We start from the raw sequence: 22,428 nt of genomic DNA, 5'->3' as shown, positions 1-22,428 counted from the left end.
AAAAGAGGAGAGGATATGGGGGCTGTCAGGGGGAGGCAAAGATGGACTAGTGTGGTGTAGGTTCCCCCCTACAACTTCTTGCAGGTTATATACCATGCAACTGAACCCATGCAGTTGGGCCAAACTTGCCCAGGGAGGGGTTGCCAGGAGAGGGAAGGAGAAAAAGCTCAAAACAGGGAGGCAGATAAAGGTAGGTTGGCTGGTGGGAAGGAGAGAAGGAAGCTGGAAAAGGGGAGAGACTTTTTAGGGCTTTCAGGAAAGGGAAAGAGGATATTGTGGGGAGAGGAAAATGAGATGTCCCCTGCAAATCCTTGCAGATCCCCTGCATGTTGTAAACTATTAAACAGCCCAGTAACAGAACTCACTCTCTGAATCCCATTGTTATAGTTGCAATCATTAGAACTATTAGTGCTCAATTTGTTCATTTAGTTATGTTTTGCATCTTACCTGCCTGTCTAAATCTGTGTCAAAATACAGTTTCTCTCTCTGTCTCTGGTGTGAACAGTCTGTACAGTGAGGGGTGTGGGAAGAATGCATTGTTGAATATTGGAAGGTGCTGTGTGTGCGTGTGTGTAAGAGACATAGGGGGTGGCGTAACTGGACTGACTATAAATGGCTGGCTGCCTCGTCATACATGTAGCACCACAATGCTAAATCTTGAGCAGGGCCATCATAGTAAGCAAATGGGAGGATTATGATGCATTCCTATGTAGAACTCTACTTCCTCTTCTCTGTGCGAAGTGTCCTGAGAAATCTATCCCTCAGTGTGTTAGCAACTTTTTACAGATTATGGTTTTATTATATCATGTTTTTTAATTCCATTATCCATCATTATGAATAAAGCAATGGTGATTCATTGTAGAAGCATAATAAATTTTATTTTCTACAGATGAGAGCTATCAAAAAAATTATCAGATTTTGTAATCTGTTAAAGTGATGCTGTCAACCTTGGCAGACACTAAAATTTACTTCACTCTGCTATGTCTTTGCATGCATGATATTGGAAGTACAGAGCAACGGATTACACACGAGTACTTGAGTTTTAGTGTTAATGCATCCTGTTACTACTGTTTACCAAATAAAAAGGGATTAGAGCAGGCCTTAAGGAGGATCCGGGAATTCTTGCATGTTTACAGATTGTTGATAAAGTGTTTCCCTTGTCTCTAGTAATAAGGCAGGCAAAAAAGAAAGACCATGATAGTAATCTGTACAAGTTACTTCTGATCAGCAAAGATTTCTGGTATTATTTGATAGTAGATTAAATAATAGCAAACTTTCAACAACTGTAAAGAAAATAGTACTGTTAATTCACTCCAATGATTAGCCTGCCTAGTTTTAATCATACACTAGTCTGGTTTTGTTTGTTTGGTTACTATTTTGAATGGTCACATTTCTCAGATCAGATTATTTTTGTAGTAATGATTTCAATTTAGGCTTTTGCATGGGCATGTCATCTTTAACATGACCAGTGCTTATATTGTTCCAATGTACAAGGAAGAATCAAGGTTTCTTATGGACCCAAACGGCATATGATACCACAATAGGGTTCCCAACTGCCTGGTTGTGGCGGGCAATTGCCCGCCCATCAACCAGGCTGCCCACTGACCAGCTGATGGTCAGCGGGTGGAAGCAGAAAGGGGGGAGCGATCCGCCCCGCACGCTCCCAGGAACGCTCCAGCCTCCCTTTCCAAACTGCATGCCAGATTGGTGTGGCTTGCAGCTTGGAGAAGGAGGCGAGAGCTTTCCTCCTAGCCCTGCTGTGCAAGCGCTCTGACTCCACCCAGCGGGGCTAGGAAACTGTAAGGAGCATTGAGAGCGTGCACCAATCCCTCCACCCAGCCCCGCCCATAAGAAGCTCCCATTCAAGGTAAGTGGGGATGTGGCAACCCTATACCACAAGCTGTTTTTTGAAGAAACTTTGGTTTTAGAAAAGCTGGTTCTTCAGTTGTAGCTTTCAGCTATCCATTTCTTGACCCAGCAAAAGTATCATAGTGAATTAGTATTGAGAACTGGTGGTCACTAAGTACCCCTTCCGATTCTATGGGATGCGCACGACATTCAAACTTAGAAACATGCCATTGCTCAGGTTTTGTGTGCCCATTTACTTTTTTGGTGCCTGTCTGTATTCTGTGACTATATTGATTGTGTTATCTTGACAAAATTTGTTCTGCTATTTCCCATTACTTCAGTTCATGAGTGAAAATAAAGTTAATGGCCTTATTTCCAAAGGCGTTGAACACCAGCAACCAACCAGTAAAATTAACACTTTTTTAAATTGCCTGTGAAAGTTGTCAGGAATCCCTTTTTTTGCTCCACCATACTGCATTGTTTATTGAATATATTATACCATTTCTTTCTAATTTCCTCTAATTGTGAAATCCAGTTCAGTGGATCCTGTAATTTGCAAAATCTAGGCTATTGTATGCGTGGTACTGTTTTACTCCATTGGTCTTTATTTGTCCATTGTATGTCTTAACACTGGTTTACTCTGTTGTTCTTATAACTCTGTAATCTGCCTTGAGTTTCAATTAGAAACATGTACAATAAATATAGGGATGCCAGCCTCCAGGTGAGGCCGGGGGATCTCCTGGAATTACATCTCATCTCTTCTCATCTCTAAATTACAGAGATCAGTCCCCCTGGAGAAAATAGCTGCTTGGAGGGTGGATTCTATGGCATTATACACCATGTCCTCCCCAGGCTCCACCTCCAAATCTCCAGGAGTTTCCCAAACTGGATCTGGCAACCCGACCTTTCCATCTCCCATGGTGGCCAGGGGATAGGGTTGCCAACCTCCAGGTACTAGCTGGAGATCTCCTGCTATTACAACTGATCTCCAGCTGATAGAGATCAGTTCACCTGGAGAAAATGGCCTCTTTGGCCATTGGACTCTATGGCATTGAAGTCCCTCCCCTCCCCAACCCCCCCTCCTTAGCCTGGCAACCCTACCAGGGGAGACCTAGCAGATAAATAAGTAATAAATGAATATGCGTAGGTGATAAACACCTTGGGGGGGGGGGAAATCATTAGGTGTTCCAAGAATTTTTTTTTTTAAGCTGTTACTTAGTATCTCCTGGGAAAGTTAGGTAGATATTTTAGCACATTATCTATTTCTGAAATTATCTTTTCAGTCAGTTGAAGTACTTCATTTTCAACAATATGGTTGTAAAAAGGTTTATAAACTACAACAGACACCAGTCTTGGAATCTTGGCACATGAGTGAGGTTGGGGTGAAGACGGGTATAATAAATTCTGCTTGAAAACAGCATTAAGCTCACTATTTTTTACAAAACAACTCTTGGAACTTTTGAATTTGTTCTAGATACATGGAATTATTATTTCCAAGGGAGGCAGAATTTACCTGAGGCTGTTCTAATATAAAATTGTCATCTAATGTAAAATTGTCATCATTAAAAAGTAAGTTTGCTAGCAGCGATCAGAAGTCAAGCCATGATAAAAAATATTGTCATTAATTTTGTTTGCTTGTTTCATATAAATTGTTATTGGTTAATAAGACTATGATCATAAGAAGAGTATTTATTATCCAGAATCTGCTTCTGTATTCTTATAACCAAGTATAGTATGGTTCCAATATCTGAAGATTTAGTTTTGTGTTTGAGGCTAAAAGGAAAGAGGCTTGTGTAAACAACCAAACAGAAACTGATTTCTTCATGCAACTAAATTAATATTTTGAGAATTGAACAGAGAGGATCCATGCAGAATTTGACTCTGTAAAGGAGTAAAGGGAAGATGACTGGGGAAGGCACTGGCAAACCACCCATAAACAAAGTCTGCCTCGTAAACATCGGAATGTGATGTCACCCCATGGGTCAGGAATGACCTGGTGCTTGCACAGGGGACCTTTACCTTTACAAAACCAAATATTGCTCTTCAAAAAAGAAAAGCAAATTAAATATTTAAGTTAAAGTATATTGGAGGGGTGGGATGCTTGAGTAACCAGTATGTGAAGGGATTGGCAGGCTGCTGTGGGAGATGGGAGAGATGGGGGAAACTTAGTTCATTGGCATTGTCCCTGGACTATGACATCACTTCTCACTTGAACCATAGAGCTTTGGGCAAATGCTAGAGCATACTTTCTGTGTTATACTGGAAGTGATGTCATTGTGCCAGGCCCTGTCTATCACCTCTCATTTCACCCAGCATTTTCTCTCCACCTCCCAGATGAGCAGCGGCGAGGAGAAGTGGGAGGTCTCCCTCCAAAGTGAGTCAGCTGGAAATCCTGAGGAAAGCCAAGATTTTTATGGGACTAAAGAGCTTCTCAGAGATGCTTTAGAGAAAGGGAAATTATAGAAGTGAACATTGTCAGTAATCCCAAGTGGGAACCATGTGCAGATGTATGCCAGTGCACTAAAACAATTGTAAGGGGTGTGCCAATGTATACTTATTATTTATAGGGAGGGGCGTGGCTCAGTGGTAGAGCATCTGCATGGCATGCAGAAGGTCTCAGGTTCAATTCCCGACATCTCCAGTTAAAGGGACTAGGCAAGTAGGTGATGTGAAAGACTTCAGCCTGCGACCCTGGAGAGCTGCTGAAAGTCTTGAGTAGACAATACTGACTCTGATGGACCAAGAGTCTGATTCATTAGAAGGCAGCTTCATGTGTATGTGTTATCATGTGAGCTTGTGTGTGCCACTTCCGTCCTTTGTGGATTATTAATCAACCCATCAATTATCAGTAATTTTAAATTGCATATTTCCTGTTATGGAAATGGGCTTTATTTATATTGGCTCCTTGTTGAGCTCTTGCCCTGAATTGTGACATAAGCTTCTTTTAGATGTCCCTTTTGAAGGGCTTCTTCACAGTTCCAGGTTATTTAAGGCATTTCCTGCATGTTTCATTCTGAATTGCTTTCCTGCTGCGCTTCAGATGGCTTTATTCACTGTTTTTGAAACCTCTATTGTTACGAAGTTTCCCCTTGAGGTGGTGGAAATAGGGTTGCCAGGTACTCCTGGAAACTGGCAGGGGCTTGGGTGGGGGGCTTACCGGTCTACAACAGCATCTCAGTGTTGTCACTGGCAATGTGGTGACATCACTTCTGGCATGCACTGAAAGTGATGTCATGTTGCTGGCAATACAGGGACACTCTGGTATTTGGACCAAAACTGTGGTAGAAGCTGAGAGGCTGGTGTTGGCCTCTCCTGATGCTGGTAAGTCTCCCTGCCAGCCAGCTGATATATGACGAAGGGTGGGGCCTGTGGGTGGGGTATCCCCTGCCCCCAGTGTGTGTGGGGGAATGGCAACCCTAGATGGAAAGCCAGCACTACTTGCTGTTTGAAACATTGCTTTGGTTTTAAAGCCCCTGCCTCCTTTCTGCACTTTTTGAGCTGGCATTGTCTCCAGCAACAAATTGGCTATGTGGGCTGCTGGGACGTTTGCATTCCTTTTAAGGGCAGGCTCCCCCTTTCCCTTTTCCTTCTTTTAAAAGTGCCTAATATCTCCATTCTCACCTTACTTCAGGGAACGACTGGGCAGCAATGGCAAAAAAGCTGGGTAAATTAGTAGAGCGGAAGCTCCCCTTGTTCAGATTTTTAATTATAAAAGGCCACTGATTCCTGGTATAAAATTAAAATAGGATGCTTAATTAAAACAAGGGTAATTAAATTATCGATAGGTAATAAAACAGTGGTTTCCTTTTGCCTAGATGCAATTAGAATCATGGTTGGTATCAAACTGACTGGCTAATTTGACTTTGAAGGAAGTTAAACAGCTGAGGTGCCATCACTGAAAAGGCCTTTCCTCAGTAATTTTTTCCTTAGTATGTGAAGGTGAATTCATATCACAGCTTCTTATGCAAATCTTAAGTGACAAATAGGATGGCAAGTGTTTTCTAAAATGGGCACATAGATTAAGCTGCAGACTAGGATTACCATAATGTCCCTTAGATGGACCCATCTTTCAAATTGATGCATTATTTTCCTCCACGCTTGGTGGTGAAAAGTGCCATCAAGTCACAGCTGATTTATGGCAATCGCATAGGGTTTTCAAGGCAAGGGATGTTCAGAGGTGGTTTGCCATTGCCCTCCTCTCCATAGCGTCGCTGGACTTCCTTGATGGGCTCCCATGCAAGTACTAACCAGCTTAGCTTCTGAGATCTGATGAGATCAGGCTAGCCTGGACCATCCAGGTCAAGGTCCTGCACTCTTACAGTGAAGCATTATCCACAAAACTTCCACAGCTAGGAAGAAACCTGATCGGTGAAGACAGACATGACATTTTTCAGAGCAATCAGCTGATTTGGAAGTTTTCTCACTGCTTACAAGTAAACATACTGAAGAAGTGAGCTGTGGTTCACGAAAGCTCATACCCTACCAGAAAATATTTTTGTTAGTCTTTAAGGTGCTACTGGACTCTTGCCCTTTTCTACTAAAGCAAACATATGTTCCCTCTCTTTAATTGAATTCTTAGAGATAAAAGGTTCTGAAGGTTTCAGCAGAGGTGAACATCTGGAGGTGTTATCTACTTTTAAAAGATGTTAGTAAGGCAAAAAAATGAACTGATCAGCATGGTGTAGTGGTTAAGAACAGTTGTTTGGAGTAGTGGAGTCTGATCTGGAGAACCGGGGTTGATTCCCCACTCCTCCACATGAGTGGCGGAGGCTAATCTGGTGAACTGGATTTGATTCGCCACTCCTACACACAAAGCCAGTTGGGTGACCTTGGCCGAGTCATTCTCAGCCTCACCTACCTCACAGGGTGTCTGTTGTGGGGAGGGGAAGGGAAGGTGATTGTAAGCCGGTTTGATTCTCCCTTCAGTGGCCGAGAAATTCAGCATATAAAAACCAACTCTTCTTCTTCTATATGGAATATTTTAAAAACATAAAATAATAATAATGCAAGCAGTCTTGTCTAAAAGCATGGAGGAGGGAGTAAGAATGTGTTTGAATTTGGGGTATGCACCTTCATTGTGTCAGTTGTAAAGCTGAGGTATGCACTGTGAACTCTTTGTTACAGTATGCCTGTCTTCCTCCTTCCTGGCATTATTAATTAAGGCAGTTGCTCTGATCTGGAGAACCGGGTTTGATTCCCCACTCCTCCACATGAGCGGCGGAGGCAAATCTGGAGAACCAGCTTTTATTCCCCACTCCTACACACAAAGCCATCTGGGTGACCTTGGGCAAGTTACAGTTCTATTAAGAGCTCTCTCAGCCCCACCTACCTCACAGGGTGTCTGTTGTGGGGAGGGTAAGGGAAGGTTATTGTAATCTGGTTTGAGTCTCCCTTAAGTGGTCGGCATATAAAAACCTCCTCCTCCTCTTCTTCGATGGCCCATACAATGATATAATTTACACACACTTGTTTATAGGTGTTGGTATTTGTTGTTTCAGGAAGGTCTGGGTGACTCTCAGGTTGCTGGAGTCTGTGCAGCATCAGAGGCGATTCGCTATGAGTATCACGTTCTGTACTCCTGCAGCTACCAAGCTCCTGTGCTGTATTTTCGAGCATGTTTTTTAGGTAAGATGTCTCTTGCATGAAATAAATATTAAAAAGAAAAAAAATGTACACAAATATCATGAAATAGTAGGAAAATAAAAAAGATGAAAAATGTTGGGATGGTGGTGTTGGGGTGGTGGTGATTAATTTCTCCTATATTTCAGATTCTATGAGTATCTGTATCCTGGGGCAGATGATATCATCTCAGCTTGAAGAAGCTTGATCTTTAGACTCCTGGCAGAAAGCCTATAGTTGACTAAACCTGCTAGCCGTTTTTCCTTTTCTTTAAATGATAAGGGGAGAAAAAATCTTAAAGCTAGAGGTAGCTTTAAGATTTACAATTGAGATGAACAAAATACCTAGGTCTTGAATGTGGTAAAGAATGCTGAATATGGACCTTATCAGAATTTTGTTTTGAACTAATAGTGCATTGTGACTGATAATTATTAAATGTAGAGAGCAGCTTTACATAGCCATGTTTGTAACCATCACATACAGCATTTTTAAATTCTTCACGCCAAGCCTTGCTTTATCTATGCTCCTTTTAATATATATCTTCGAGCTTGTGACCCTTTATTACTTTGTTGGAAAGGTGAAACATTCTGCTTTTTCCAAGGCCAGTGGCCGCAACACTGATTTAATCAGCAGGAATAGAGTGATGGTATTGGAGTGTACTGGCTGTACTCTGCTCTCCTCCCTGTGAAGAGTCTACACCTGGGGCTGGGGAGGGAGTTGGAATCCTGAGGTCATTTCTAAACTTAGTCTCCTGTATAGCAGCCTTAGTAGCTTTTGTGTTTGGAATGATCCATTAGCTTTATCTAGCTTAGCACATCTGAATGTTGCTAGTGGTATCTTTTTCTTTTTAATTAAAAAGTAGCTTAAGCTGCTTTGAATGTGTTTGGTAGATTTAATCACTCTCTGCCTTTATATTGTTTCATGGCTTCTAATTTTGCCACGTTAGCATTTTAACCAGCTCTTTGAGTATAGAAAGAAAATAGAAAATTCTTAGTCTCCTCTGGTAGAAGGGATTTTAATCTGAGGTTCATTTTCTCACAAATGACAGTTTAGGGTATATTTTCAAGTTAGGATGTAGGGAATTGGGGACATCTTAGGCTCTATTGCCAGTAATAGTACCGTAATTCACACATACCACACTGCAATTATATGCTTGTGGTTATTGCAAACATTTAACAAAGTAGTTGCACACTGTTGTTTAACTTACTTGCAGACAGGAGAATAAAGAAACTGCATCTACTCAACTCACTTTAGTGCTTTCCAGATATATAGTAAAAGGAAAATTAATTTATTTGTGGTGCAGAAAAATGTCATCTTTGTATTACCTGGAAGAGTCTACCTCTTACATGCAGGGGGGGATGATGTTACTGCAGGTAGAGGAAACAGGGCAGTTCTTTCCCCCCCCCCTTTATTTTTTTTTACAGTACTGTATTTTCATATAATTAGTATTCACTATAAGCAGTTAATCACCAGAGAAGAGCTCCCAGAGACAAAACAAGTTGTTTAGCTTGTCAGCATCAGGGAATCGGAGGTGTTGAAACATGACTCCTTATAGCTGGAAGTGGATATTACAGAAGCTGATGGATGATCTAATGCAAAGTCTTTGTATTGTGTGCCAACAGCTCCCCTTGCAGTACAGAATTTTAATTGTTCCTATAATTGTACATTTTAACACACTTCTTGGGAATCTTTCACAATTGAAAATAATGACTTTTGGAGGATTTTTTTGCAGCCACTTGGGGATTCTTTGATATCTTTTAAGCATTTCCCCCCTCACAGGCTGACCTGAAAAGATAAACATACTTTGCTTAACAGATCTGCCCAATAGGTTTCACTTAGGTACCCTTAGACCTTACAGCACTGGTCTGGGGACCACTGAGGATTCTCTCTGTGCTGCTGTTACGCATTTAAAGGCAGTACATGGGTGGGGCTTGTCTTGTAGATTATACTGTGAAAGTCATACCTGTCTGGGGTTTGATCAGATGGCAGAAACTCATGTGATTGGCCCTACCTATATGGTGATGACCTTTTGAATGTGCTATGAAGCCATGGATGAATGGCACACCACACTCCTAATGTAATTTCTATTGGGCACCTTATTTACAGTATGAATAGCTCAGTTGTTTATACAAATAATGATCTTTTCCTCCTGATTTAGTTACACTCCAGCCCTAAATATGTATGTTGGCATGTCTGCCTGAAAGTTTGAAATAAAATCATAGTTTGTGTCACTGTGCCAATCGTGTTTGGCATGTTCACTCTAAGCACTCCCTTGCTGTGATAGCCAGTTTTAGGATTGTGGTGCTAGTATAAATGTTAAAAACTACAATATGGAGTTTCCCCAATATGTAGACTATGTAGATAGACATGTTACCCTTTATACTAATTTGTACAAATCAGATCTAAAAACGTATGGATTTAGGGGTTGGAAATGTTATCTTTGTAACAGATGTAGGAGCAAACTATTTTGCCTTGATGGTATTTATCTTTCCGTACCTAACCTGGTTGTTGTTGACAATTCACTTTGCTTCAGTTACACAGTTGTGATTTTCTGGTGTGTGTGTGTGTGTGTGTGTGTGTGTTTGCCATCAAGTCACATCTGACTTAATGGCGACCCTTGATGGGGTTTTCAGGGCAGGAGACATTGAGGAGGTTTGCGATTGCCTGCCTCTGTGTCAAGACCCTGGTATTCCTTGGAGGTCTCCCATCCAAATACTTGCCCGGGTTGACCCTGCTTAGCTTCTGAGATCTGATGAGATCAGACTAGCCTGGGCTATCCAGGTCAGGGGCATGTATGTAATTTCTGGTGTAGTGTAATTTCTGGTAAAGTGTATCACAGGAGGTAATGACAACAGATACATTAGAAATGTGATACCAGTCGGTCCTAGCTTACTTTTCATAAAGAAACATGCTTGATTCTATTGCATTTCTAAAGGATAATAATAATTCCATTATCCAGAGGTATTAATCCCAAGTACACTTATTGTGGTAGTAAATTCACTTTAAAGCAGTGGGACTCATTTTTTTTAAATGTATATGTTGTTATAGTATTACTAATGTTGCTGAGTGTCTCTTTACAATGTGCCTTGAAAATAAATTGTGTAATAGTTTATTATACTCAGTTATGAACACTATTTAAGCACTCTTAAAAAAAAACTTTATTCTTTTCTTTATTCATTAAATGTATCATTTTCTATATCCCCAAGACTCAAGAGCTGATTTTGCACTTTACTTTTTTAAACCTGGGTACAAAAATGCCAATTTAATTAGAAAAACACACAGTTGTGCATGTTGTGTGCTGGATTAAACAGCTGAGTTCCCCCACAATAAATACGGTAGACAGAGAGGAAAGGATTGTGTCTCAGCCTCCATGTTTATCATGGGAAGACTCATCCATTTAAATTACCAGGACCTTTTGTAATTGACAGACTGACAATCCATAGGAATGCTATCCTGTAAGATTCTTAATAACTGCAATAATATTTTTGTAATTCAATCTGCAGAATTTAATCTTCTCTTAATTGGTTTCTACAAGGAGCAAAACTGACACTTTATTTCATCTCAAATTTAAATGGTTCTGAAGAACTGGAACTTGATTTGTAGCCTGATTCTTATACAGAGATCAGAGGTTCCAAATCCTTCCCTTATTTGCATGAACAGAGTGAAAATATTCTGTATAAACTGTGGCACAATTATGTGATCAGAGGGAAAATCTTCAGTGAAATCTGAAGACAGAGTATATAGTTTTCATACAGTCCTTAGTTATGAATGTAATAGCTGAAATTATGTTATGTACATGTATACAGAATTTGTTCTATACAAGAAAGAACAAGGCATCGGAACCAGAATAGCGATTATAATATGGAAATTTAAATTCCATATTAACCAAGAATTATCAATAAATTGTTTTTATCCAGGAAAAAGGTTCTTGCATGATATATGAAAGAGTTCTTAATGTATCAGACATGATAGAATGGAATTCCAAAGCTGAGATTCAGCTTTCCCTTTATTTGTATTCACCATAATTTCATGGCCTATCATAGTGAACCTTTAAATATTTGTAGAAATTTGGGGCATGTATTGGCCCTTAGAGATTATATATAATCCACTAATATTTTCCTGTGATTAGTTTTTGGCTGTTGCTTTTGCTTCCCTGTGTTTATAGTTTCTCACATTTAAAGTTAATAAAGTTAATACTAGTGAATAGTAAACAGAATTTCATCCTCCATTTTGAATAAATTCAGAAAACTGAATCTGATTGTAACAGATTTCAAGTTGTGTCTAAACATGACATTCAAATGTTAATTGGATGAATAAATCTTGTTTATTTCACAGACATGAAAATGTCAGTGAAATAAAACTATTTATCATGGGATAATAGCCTCCTGACATCTAATAAATGCCAAGATGACAATACTTTTTGAAAAAGTATTGAAATATTCTCATTTTTTAAAAGAACACTCAGAGAAGGATTACTTTTACTTGCAATACAGTAGCAAAGACTGGTATAAAACTGCAGTTTAGCTAATACCGGGGACATGAGGAAACACAAATGACTGCAGAATGTGAGAATCCTGTAAAGGCTTACAGCAAAATCACTAATGAGTATATTGGGGTACAAACTATACTTTCTATAATTTTTTAACAAAATATATAATTGGGGCCTCTGTAAAGAATAGTTCTTCCTGTTCATTCCTGGTTTATTCATTCTTCCTATTCATTCCTGGTTTAGCTGTTAGATTCAACAATATTTTGCATGTTTATATGTAGATATATATTTTAGAATTAATTTCACAGTAGGATGTGTGGATTTTTTTTCAGATGGAAGGCCTTTGACCCTGGATGAAATATGGAATAGTGTTCATGAATGCTACAGGGAGCGTCTCTGGCAGGATCCATGGGACACCATTACACAACAGGTTCGAGGCTTCTTAACCTATTATAATATTATAAAATGGAATTAATTACATGATGAATGGATCATATTTATCTGGTAAAGCAGAATGTTCTTAGACCAGGAAGAACTATGAAACTTTGATACTTTGATAAAAGTGAGAGATATTAATAGCAGAAAAATATAAAATAGCTGTCTCACCTAATTAACTATTAAAATATCGTGCTTGAAAAATGATATTTTGAAACCCTAATATTATTTTAACAGAAGAGAGAGAAAGGTCTATCTGCTTCCACCAACAGAGTGGCAGTAGGATACAACACAATATATTTCTCTTTCCAGAGTGATTCCTCTGTATGTGGAACAAATTCCCAGTTCAATTATGAGTAAAATTATCTTGCAGGAGACAGTGTTGTTAATACTATTTTTAAGGAGACGAGAAATCTGCTGTAGCCAGCTTCACTCCAATCCTGTTCTTATATATTAATTCAAGATTAATGCTGTAATGCTGCTATAACTTTTACAAGTGCATACTGAAAATGGAACTCTTCAATTGACTGATTAAATAAAGACAACCAAAGTTTGATTGCGGCCACATGCAGTAATGTAATGAACATTGTCATTAATCTATCCCAAATTGATCCTAATAGAAGAATAACATCGTAATAAATGGGCAAGAGTCCAGTAGCACCTTAAAGACTAACAAAAATATTTTCTGGTAGGGTATTTTCTGGTAGGGTATGGTATCTGAAGAAGTGAGCTGTGGCTCACGAAAGCTCATACCCTACCAGAAAATATTTTTGTTAGTCTTTAAGGTGCTACTGGACTCTTTCCCTTTTCTACTACTGCAGACAGACTAACACGGCTACCCACTGTGAATTATCATCATAATAAATACAAACATTTCTTACTGTCAACTGAGATGTAATTATTCAATGATATATGTATTTTGCAAAACTTGGAAACCAGACACACATTAAAGGACCTTTTAAGAGGGAGGAAAGCACAGGGATTTTAATGGGAGAAGAATCCTCTCCTCATTGGCCGTTCTTATTTGCCCAATTTTCTACTTTACCTTTGGAGACATTGGTTTGGGAAGGAGATTGAGGCCATATATGCAGGGCTGTGTGCCTTGTGGTCACCCACCGACTGCTTCAGGGCTTCCTTTTGATTATGCATGCCTTTCCCGGCCGTCAGAGGTCGTCTTGCTTTCCCTGCGCATTTCTGCGTGTTTTGCTTGTGTCTTCCGGCTGCTGTTTTAGCCAGAATCCGGAAAATACGGGCAAAATGCGTGGAAACATGCTGGGAGCACAAGGTGATCTCTGACTATCAGGAAAGGCATGCATAATAAAAAGGAAGCCCCAAAGCAGTCAGCGGGGGTGACTGTGGGGAAACAGCCTTGCATAAATGGCCTGAGAGTGGTAGTGGGGGAGAAAGACTTCTTTCCTGGGCCACCTTAATCTGTCCCTATGAAGAATTTCACATACCTCCTTTCAAAAATGAAAGGTATTGTGGCTAATATCTTTTCTTTGATCTGGAAGACATCCCCTTGATGAGCACGTTGAAAGGGTGATGCTCTACGTAAGAGAAAAAGGGACTCTTTATTATTACTTAAAATGTTCAAGGACTCATTTGCCAATCAAAATAGGTTCCATGGCTGAGCTGTGCCTCAAGTTATTTCTTTATTGACTTTATTTGTAGCCAGCCTTTCAAACAATGCAACAACTAGATTACAAAATTTCAAAAACAATGCAATAAAGATAAATAATGTTAAGACACACCACAAACCATGCACTATTTTATTTACTTAAAACATTTCTATCTGCCTTTCCACCCAAATAAGATCCCGAAGGTGGTGGTCATGAAGACATTAAACATTTAAACTTTTAAAACAGCAACTAAAATAAAGGTTATATAAATTAATTCAATAAAAACATCTAAACACACAACACACATAAGATGACCATGGCAGAGGGCCAATAACAGTTTTTGAGAGTCTACAAAACAAAATAAAAAAAAGTCTTCACCCACTGGTGGGAGACAGATGACTCCCTGAGGAGGGAGTTCCAAAGTTTTGGCTGAACTACCAAGAAGGCCCTTTCTCAGATGGCTACCTGCCTATTCTGAGAAAGCAGGGACACCCAAAGATGATCAGAGTGGATGGGTATGTTCTTAAGGGAGAAACAGTCCTTAAGATACACTAGCCATAAATCATTTAGGGCTTTTAAGGTGACTACCAGCACCTTGAATTGAGCTCAGAAGCAAATTGGGAACCAATGTGGATGGAACAAGATTGTAGTAATGTCATCTCTGTCACCCACTCCAGTCAATATTCTGACTGCAGCATTCTGCACCATAGAATCATAGAATAGAAAAATAGAGTTGGAAGGGACCACCAGGATCGTCTAGTCCAACCCCCACACAATGCAGGAAATTCACAACTGTCTCCCCCCCCACACCCCCAGTGACCCCTACTCCATGCCTAGAAGATGGCCAAGATGCCCTTCCTCTCATCATCTGCTTAAGGCAGGGGTGGGGAACCTTTTTCCTGCCAAGGGCCGTTTGCATATTTATAACATAATTTGAGGGCCATACCAGGTGTAGATCTCCTGGCGTGTGTGGGGGAGAGGCTAGGGTTGCCAGGTCTCCAGCCACCTCCTGGAGGTTGGCAACCCTAGGTGAGGCTATGCAGAAAAGGAAGGAAGGGGAGGGAAAGAAGGAAAGGAAGGAAAGAAAGAAAGAAAGAAAGAAAGAAAGAAAGAAAGAAAGAAAGAAAGAAAGAGGTTCCTGGCTTCTCCCCCCCCCTACACACTCACACACGCAAGCACCCGGCCGTGCCTCTGGCTTCTTCCCCCGTCATACACACACACACATACACACATGCAAGCAAGAACCCAGCCGCGACACTGGCTTCTCCCCCCCCCCATACACACACACGCAAGCAAGCAAGCACCTGGCTGCAACCCTGGCTTCTCCCCCCCCACACACACACACAAGCAAGCATCCGGCTACTCTCCCCCCACACACACACAAGCAATCGGGGTGAAGCCTTCCTGGCTTCCCACACACACACACACAGGCGGCCCTGCGACAGCAATGGTGGCAGTTTTTGCTGGAGAGTCCGTGGGCTGCAGCGAATGATGTCGCGGGCTGTTTACGGCCTGTGGGCCGGAGGTTCCCCACCCCTGGCTTAAGGTCATAGAATCAGCATTGCTGACAGATGGCTATCTAACCTCTTCTTAAAAACCTCCAGGGAAGGAGAGCTTACCACCTCCCGAGGAAGCCTATTCCACTGAGGAACCACTCTGTTAGAAAATTCTTCCTAATGTCTAGGCAGAAACTCTTTTGATTTAATTTCAACCCGTTAGTTCTGGTCCGACCTTCTGGGGCAACAGAAAACAACTTGGCACCCTCCTCTATATGACAGCCCTTCAAGTACTTGAAGATGGTTATCATATCCTCTCTCAGTCTTCTCCTCTTCAGGCTAAACATACCCAACTCCTTCAACCTTTCCTCATAGGACTTGGTCTCCAGACCCCTCACCACCTTTGTTGCCCTCCTCTGGACACGTTCCATCTTGTCTACATCTTTCTTAAATTGTGCTGCCCAAAACTGAACACAGTACTCTAGGTGAGGTCGAACCAGCGCAGAGTAAAGCAATACCATTACTGTGTGATCTGGACACTATACTTCTGTTGATACAGCCCAAGATTGCATTTGCCTTTTTAGCTACCACATCACACTGCTGACTTATGTTCAGTGTTTGGTCTACTAAGACCCCAAGATCCTTTTCACATACACTATTGCTCAGACAAATCTCCCCCATCCTATAATTATGCATTTGATTTTTCCTACCTAAATGCAGAACTTTACATTTATCTTTGTTGAAGTACATTTTATTAGTTTTAGCCCAATTCTCCAGCCTGTCAAGATCATCTTGTATCCTGGCTCTGTCTTCTACCGTATTTGCTACCCCTCCCAATTAGTATCATCTGCAAATTTAATAAGCATCCCCTCTATTCCTTCATCCAAATCATTACCAACTGTAGCTTCTGGACAGTCTTCAATGGCAGCCGCACATAGAGTGCATTGCAATACTCTAATGTGATGTTAAAAGAGCAGGCACAGTGCCCAGATCTTTCCTGCCCAGGAAGGGCTGCAGTTGGTTTACCAGCCAAAGCTGGTGAAAGCACCATCCCTGGTCACCACTCCAACCTGTTTATGCAACAGGAGGCCCAGGTCCAGCAGCACCCGCAAACTATGAGCCTGCTGATTTAGGGGGTATATAGCCCCATCCAGAACAAGAAATATCCTATTTCCTGGGGCCCATTTCCTTCCTGCCACCAGTAGCACCTCCATTTTGTTAGGATGAAGTTTTAGTTTGTTAGCCCTCGTTCCAGAACTGCCTCAAATCACCTGCTCACAATTTCAGTAGCCTCCCTGGAATCTGCTGGAAAAGCAAGATAGAACTGTCATCTACATACTGGTAGCAACAGCCCAAATCTCCAGATGTCCTCTCTGAGCAGCTTTACATAGATGCTGAAAAACATGGGCAGCAAGATGGAACCTAGTGGGGCCCTGTAGGCCACAGGCCAAGGGATGGAGCAGCCATCTCCCAACCCCACACCCTGAAACCTACCTTCAAGGTAGGACTGAAACCACTGTATAACAGAATGTAGCATTTGTTCATATAGGATCCAGAAAGGGAATAACTGACACATTAATAATTCAGTTAGAGAAGTTGGGGAGGGCGGCGGGTGGGTGGGAATTACAAGAAGATTTATAAAACGAGACAGTATCAAAGTGATTATTACTTTAACAAAAATGGAAGAAGTGAAAATGAAGCCATGTAGGGTAAAATAAAAACTTGATTGAGGAAGTCACCTAAAATTTTAATTATCTGAAGGGCTTACAGTGATATAGACAGCAACAAATTAGACACATGTTTAGCATTATAATGTGTTGTCAAAATGTTCTATGCAGAGGCAATATAAAGTATCTGTATTTATAAGCTGAGATCATCAATTCACTTCACACCTGTTTGAAAACTTTTCAGGTCATGAAAAAACTTAGTTAAATCTGATTCTAAATAATGCTGCATTTGTAAAGATGCTTGTGTTTTTAAACAAAATATGGGTGCTTTTGTTTTCCAGCTGGAATACCTGTTCCCTTTTGTTTCTATTTTAACAAAAAATGCAAATAAAATATCCCTAATATATATTTTATTTGGATATATATTTGGATATATATTTATTTGGATAATATATATTTTATTTCACCTTTCAATAAAATGATCATCAAGGCAGCTTACAAAGGAATAAATCCAACACAATTAGCAAAATCTTTAGCAGCTCTTGGAAATCTGGCTGGTGGCAGAGTCAAGAGCGCCCTTTCCTTCATGTCTGCAGGCAACCGGTGTTTAAATAGCTCTTTCTGACAGGATAGGTGGAAGCAAGCACCCTGTAACTGCTCTATTTCTGTCTATTGGCTAGGTCCAGTCTGCTCCTCCCACCCACTCCGACGTTCTTTCCCTATTCCTAAAAGACTGCTTGGTTTGTGTTAGGAATTTTAATAAATCTTTTGCCGAATAAGCAAAGTTGTGAGTTCACATTCAGCTAGGGCTTATAAATGGAATGTATACTCAAACACTTAAAACAAGTGGCCAAATGAACTAATTAGAATGGACAGCTTGAGCCTAAAATCATAGAGTTGCAAAGGGGGGGAAATGAAGTAAGAGAGCCAGTTCTCAATTTTGGGATTCTCTTGGCATGGCAGTTATGGGCATGTGTATGCCCACCACTGCTTGGAAATAGCTTGCTACATGGTATGGAAGTATACACCTGCAAGTTGTGATTACAATGGTTTGTGCAATGTTAGCCATTTTTTTAAACAACTGAGATAACCAGAATCCTTGCTGATGTTACACATGCATGCTCTTCTATGTCATCACAGGCACAAGCAAACTGGAAGATAGTATTGTGGCAGAAATTTGGTAGAGGCAACACAGACATAAACTGGCCCATAATCCTTTTATTGTTGAGTAGCAAATGACATTTGCATTCCACTAGCAGAGACACATGCTCCCAGCCACCACTGGTGGTGCCTCTCTCCCCCAAATCATAGTATGACTGAAATGTTCAGAGAGGCAACACAATTTTCACAGCTCGATATTATCAGATTTCCATAGTAAACCGTTCAACTAAACTGTGTGCTACTGCAACCGAGGATGATTTCCTGAACCAATCTACAGGGATAGCAGCAAGTTAAATCTAAAGTGGAGCTTTTCTTCAAGGAAGAATGAGAATAAAGTAGTTTCCTTCCCAGTGTACTGTGAATCACACTTAAGGGAGGAACGAGACACTCTCTGGCAACTTCTTTTCAGGAGTGACCAGAAATGACGATCACCAAGCATCCCTAATGGCTGCCCCCATTTCAGCCCTAGTGTTAAGAATAACGATGCAAAAGGATTCAGGGGCCAGAAAAAAATGAATTGTGTGCACAAATCTAATGCACCCTGGCCATTAGGTCAGTGATAATAAGGGCCAAACTAGACATTATTGCAGCGACAGGTTTGACCTGTGGCCGTGAACACCATTTTACAGAAGTCAATCCATCTCATGTTGGGTCTTCCTCTTTTCCTCTTTTTTTTTTTTTTTTGCTGCCAAGTCACATCTGACTTATGGCATCCCCTGGTGGGGTTTTCAAGGCAAAAGACGTTCAGAGGTGGTTTGCCATAGCCTGCCTCTGTGTCACAACCCTGGTATTCCTTGAAGGTCTCCCATCCAAATATTTTGCAGGGTCAACCCTGCTTAGCTTCTGAGATCTGACAAAAATCAGGCTAGTCTGGCCTATCCAGGTCAGGGCCCTCTTTTCCTACTGCCTGAGTATTGCTGTCAGTAAATAGAAGAAACATTATAGAAGTCCCATTACAAAACAAGTTAGTGCTGACAGTAGGACCATCTGACAAAAAGATCATACAGGTTGAGTATCTGTTATCCGAACTGCTTGGAATGAGAAGTGGTCTGTATTTTGGATCTTTCCGTATTTTGGAATATTTTGGAATTTTTGCATGTACATAATGAGATATATTGGGGATGCAACCCAAGTGTAAGCATGAAATTCATTTATATTTTATATATACTGTATACACATAGCCTGAATGTAATTTTAAACAACTTTTTTAATAATTTTGTGTACACTGAACCATCAGTGGCGATGCTGAGGGCCTGTGAGTTATGCCTGCATGCCAGCTCAAAATATTCGGTTTTTTGATCACTCTGGATATTGGATGTCTAGATAAGGGATACTCAACCTGTATTTAGTTTTTAAAAAGGTATGCTTAATAAGTACCAGCTGTTTCATTGTAGCGCAAGACAGGGGCTAGTCTATTCTAGAACATCTTGCCTTTAAACATGTTTGATGTTATAGTCAAGTGGGCTGCAACATTAATAAATAAAAAGGGTGTGTTCATATTTTTATCATACTTGATCCTTTCACAATCACATATTCCAGTTCACTTGTGCGCTTTATCTTCTTTATCTTGGCAACCTATGGAAGTCTGTTTTCTGGACTCGTTTTAGGGCATAATGCACTACTTATTAAATTAGAGATTAAAAGTCAGGAAGGTTTCAGTGATAATCCATGCAGGAAAAAATGTTCTAGTGGTATAGTATTTGCTTTGTATGTAGGAGATCCCAGTTAGCATCCATGGTGGCATGGCCGGATAAGATCTCTTCCTAAGAACCAGATTACTGCGGGATTAGACACCTAAATAATGACTGAGGCAGTTTATTGGTGCTATTCATTTGTTTCATGTGAAGAAATCTCTATACCTCCCTGATACCAGCATCATGCTGGACTATTTTTAATCCTGCTCTTTTCAGCATGTGGTTAAGAGGCTGAAAGACATGTTCTTTATAGTGCTACAATAATTCTGTCCATTACATCACTTAATTTATGGCAATGTTAACACAAAAATCAATAAACATTATTTCTAAAATGTCAAGGATGTTAATGGTGTGATTTTTTTTAACGAAAGATTCGCAAATGTTTCTGAAGGGAGGTCTTTGATATAGTAGAGTTGAGTCACAGCAAAGTGAAATTGTGGTAGCGAAGTTTTAAATCTTTGTGGCTGAATCATGAGAAATGTGTGTAGGTAGCTATTCTTAGACATACAAATCTTTGTGGACATATTGCAGAATTCTGTTAAGTTGCAGAGGTTATGTATAGTGTAGCTTAACAGAAGGTTGCTAAGATTTTCAGATAAATTTCTTTGAGCTGTATCAACAGTTGCTATAGATCCCTTGGCCAGAATTTACAGAAAATAATTTGTAACAACAATACAACTGTAGAGAAGCAAGTTGCAAGTATTACTCGAGAGCTGTACATAATTCAGTGTCCTGGTTACCATAATTGATAAAATTCTACTTAAACTGAGTTTTGGAGTATGAGACCATAATGATGGCCATTGTCACCATGAATCTAAAACCAAACTTTTTTAGATGGTTGGGGAAAACTCTACCCCCCTTTCCAGGGGAGCAAAAGAGTCTTACAACATTTTTTCTGTACACCTAATTGAGTGAGGCATTGATTAGCCTTCAATTTAGCCTTCCAGTTTGTATGAACTGCTTGGATCAGAGCCTTTGCCTAGGTATCTGTCTACTTTGTGTTGCCTCTCCTTTGGGACTCGAGCAAATACGTTGTAGGATGACAAAAAGCCTAAATTCAGATTGCCTTCCAGTTGTTATTTGAAGCGTGATTTAGAGTGTTACGTATATTATATCTAGCAACAACTGTCCTGTTATAAATAAAGATGTAACATTTCTGGAAGTTTTGAAGACATGAGCAGGGGCATAGGATTTTGAAGAAAAACTAGAATACATTAAACACTTAGGCCATTTATGCAGGGCTGTTTCCCCACGGTCATCCCTGCCGACTGCTTCGGGGCTAGCTAAAACAGCATCCAGAAAACATGGGCAAAATGTGCGGAAAGGCGCAGGGAGAGCGAGGTGACCTCTGATGGTCAGGAAAGGCATGCATAATCAAAAGCAAGCCCCTTGTAATGGGCTATGGCCTTATACAATAAACTTGATCTGATCTGCAAAAGCAAGCCCCGAAGCAGTCGGGGGGGGAGGGGGGTAGTGACCACGGGGAAACAGCCCTGCAAAAATGGCCTTCCTTTTCTGTCAAACCTAAACATATTTTACTGCTTTAGCATAAAAATGCATCATTTATAAGCATACAAGATTGTACTGTTTAGTGAATTGATGGGATTTAGAAGTGTAAATTTTTTAGTTTTATACAAGCAAAATTGCAAATATACTTGAGAGAGCTGCAAATTGTTTCCTGTGCCACCTTGGCACATGTGTCAGTTTTTATTAGGTTAGAACAGAGATAGAGAGAGCACCGCATGGCTTCTGTAGCTCATCCCTGCGTGATGCCAACTTAGTGCTGATGGTGTTTCTGCTGTGCAGAGGTTAGATAATTGAGACAGGAATCTCCCTTAATCCTAAATTTAAGGTAAGGAGTTTAGACGTGAAGACCAAAAAGAAAATTTTTTAGTGAGGTACAGTGGGAGATCTGCGCAAGGAGACAATTCAAGCAGGGCGTGAGGAGCAGGAAGGAAGAGGTCAGGCGAGGGACTATTTCCAGAAGAGGAGGAGATCACAGCACCAGTTTTATTGTATGAGATCAATTAATCACATTTGCTGAAGGATCCTGTGTCAGTTGGTGACCGTAACTTGATCTTTTAAAGGAAGAATTCGATCTTATGAGAGATGTAAGAGTTAACCATAGGATCAGGCCCAGGAAGAATATTTTCTCAATACAAATTCAAAGTGAAGGTTCATGGTCACACTTTTATGACTTGGAGCATTTGGCAAATGGGTCTTCTGTTACTGATGACTGCACACAAGATTTTCTTTCTAATGTGCTTTTCATTCACTGGCTCATGAATCTCATTATGGGCAAGCTAGTTTATGATTTTTAAGTCACAAACTGGAAAGAGATATACAGAATATTTTGTGATTCTTGCATCAGAAATGGAATCTTTAAAGATGTGTTTAACA

The 22,428-nt window shown here is 40.4% G+C and overlaps 1 protein-coding gene across 1 annotated transcript in view; it reads left to right on the top strand.

Moving 5' to 3' along the window:
• Positions 1-22,428, top strand: part of ATG10 (autophagy related 10) — a 128,919-nt gene that overhangs the window by 84,150 nt on the left and 22,341 nt on the right. The window contains exons 4-5 of the mRNA XM_056848731.1: positions 7,347-7,473; positions 12,289-12,386. Coding sequence (XP_056704709.1) covers positions 7,347-7,473; positions 12,289-12,386 — 225 coding nt within the window. The remainder of the gene's footprint in view (positions 1-7,346; positions 7,474-12,288; positions 12,387-22,428) is intronic.

This window comes from Euleptes europaea, chromosome 4 (assembly GCF_029931775.1).
Source record: "Euleptes europaea isolate rEulEur1 chromosome 4, rEulEur1.hap1, whole genome shotgun sequence".
NCBI classification, from domain to species: Eukaryota; Metazoa; Chordata; class Lepidosauria; order Squamata; family Sphaerodactylidae; genus Euleptes; species Euleptes europaea.
Note: the sequence above shows the minus strand (reverse complement) of the source record. Positions and strands in the feature narration are given on the sequence as shown.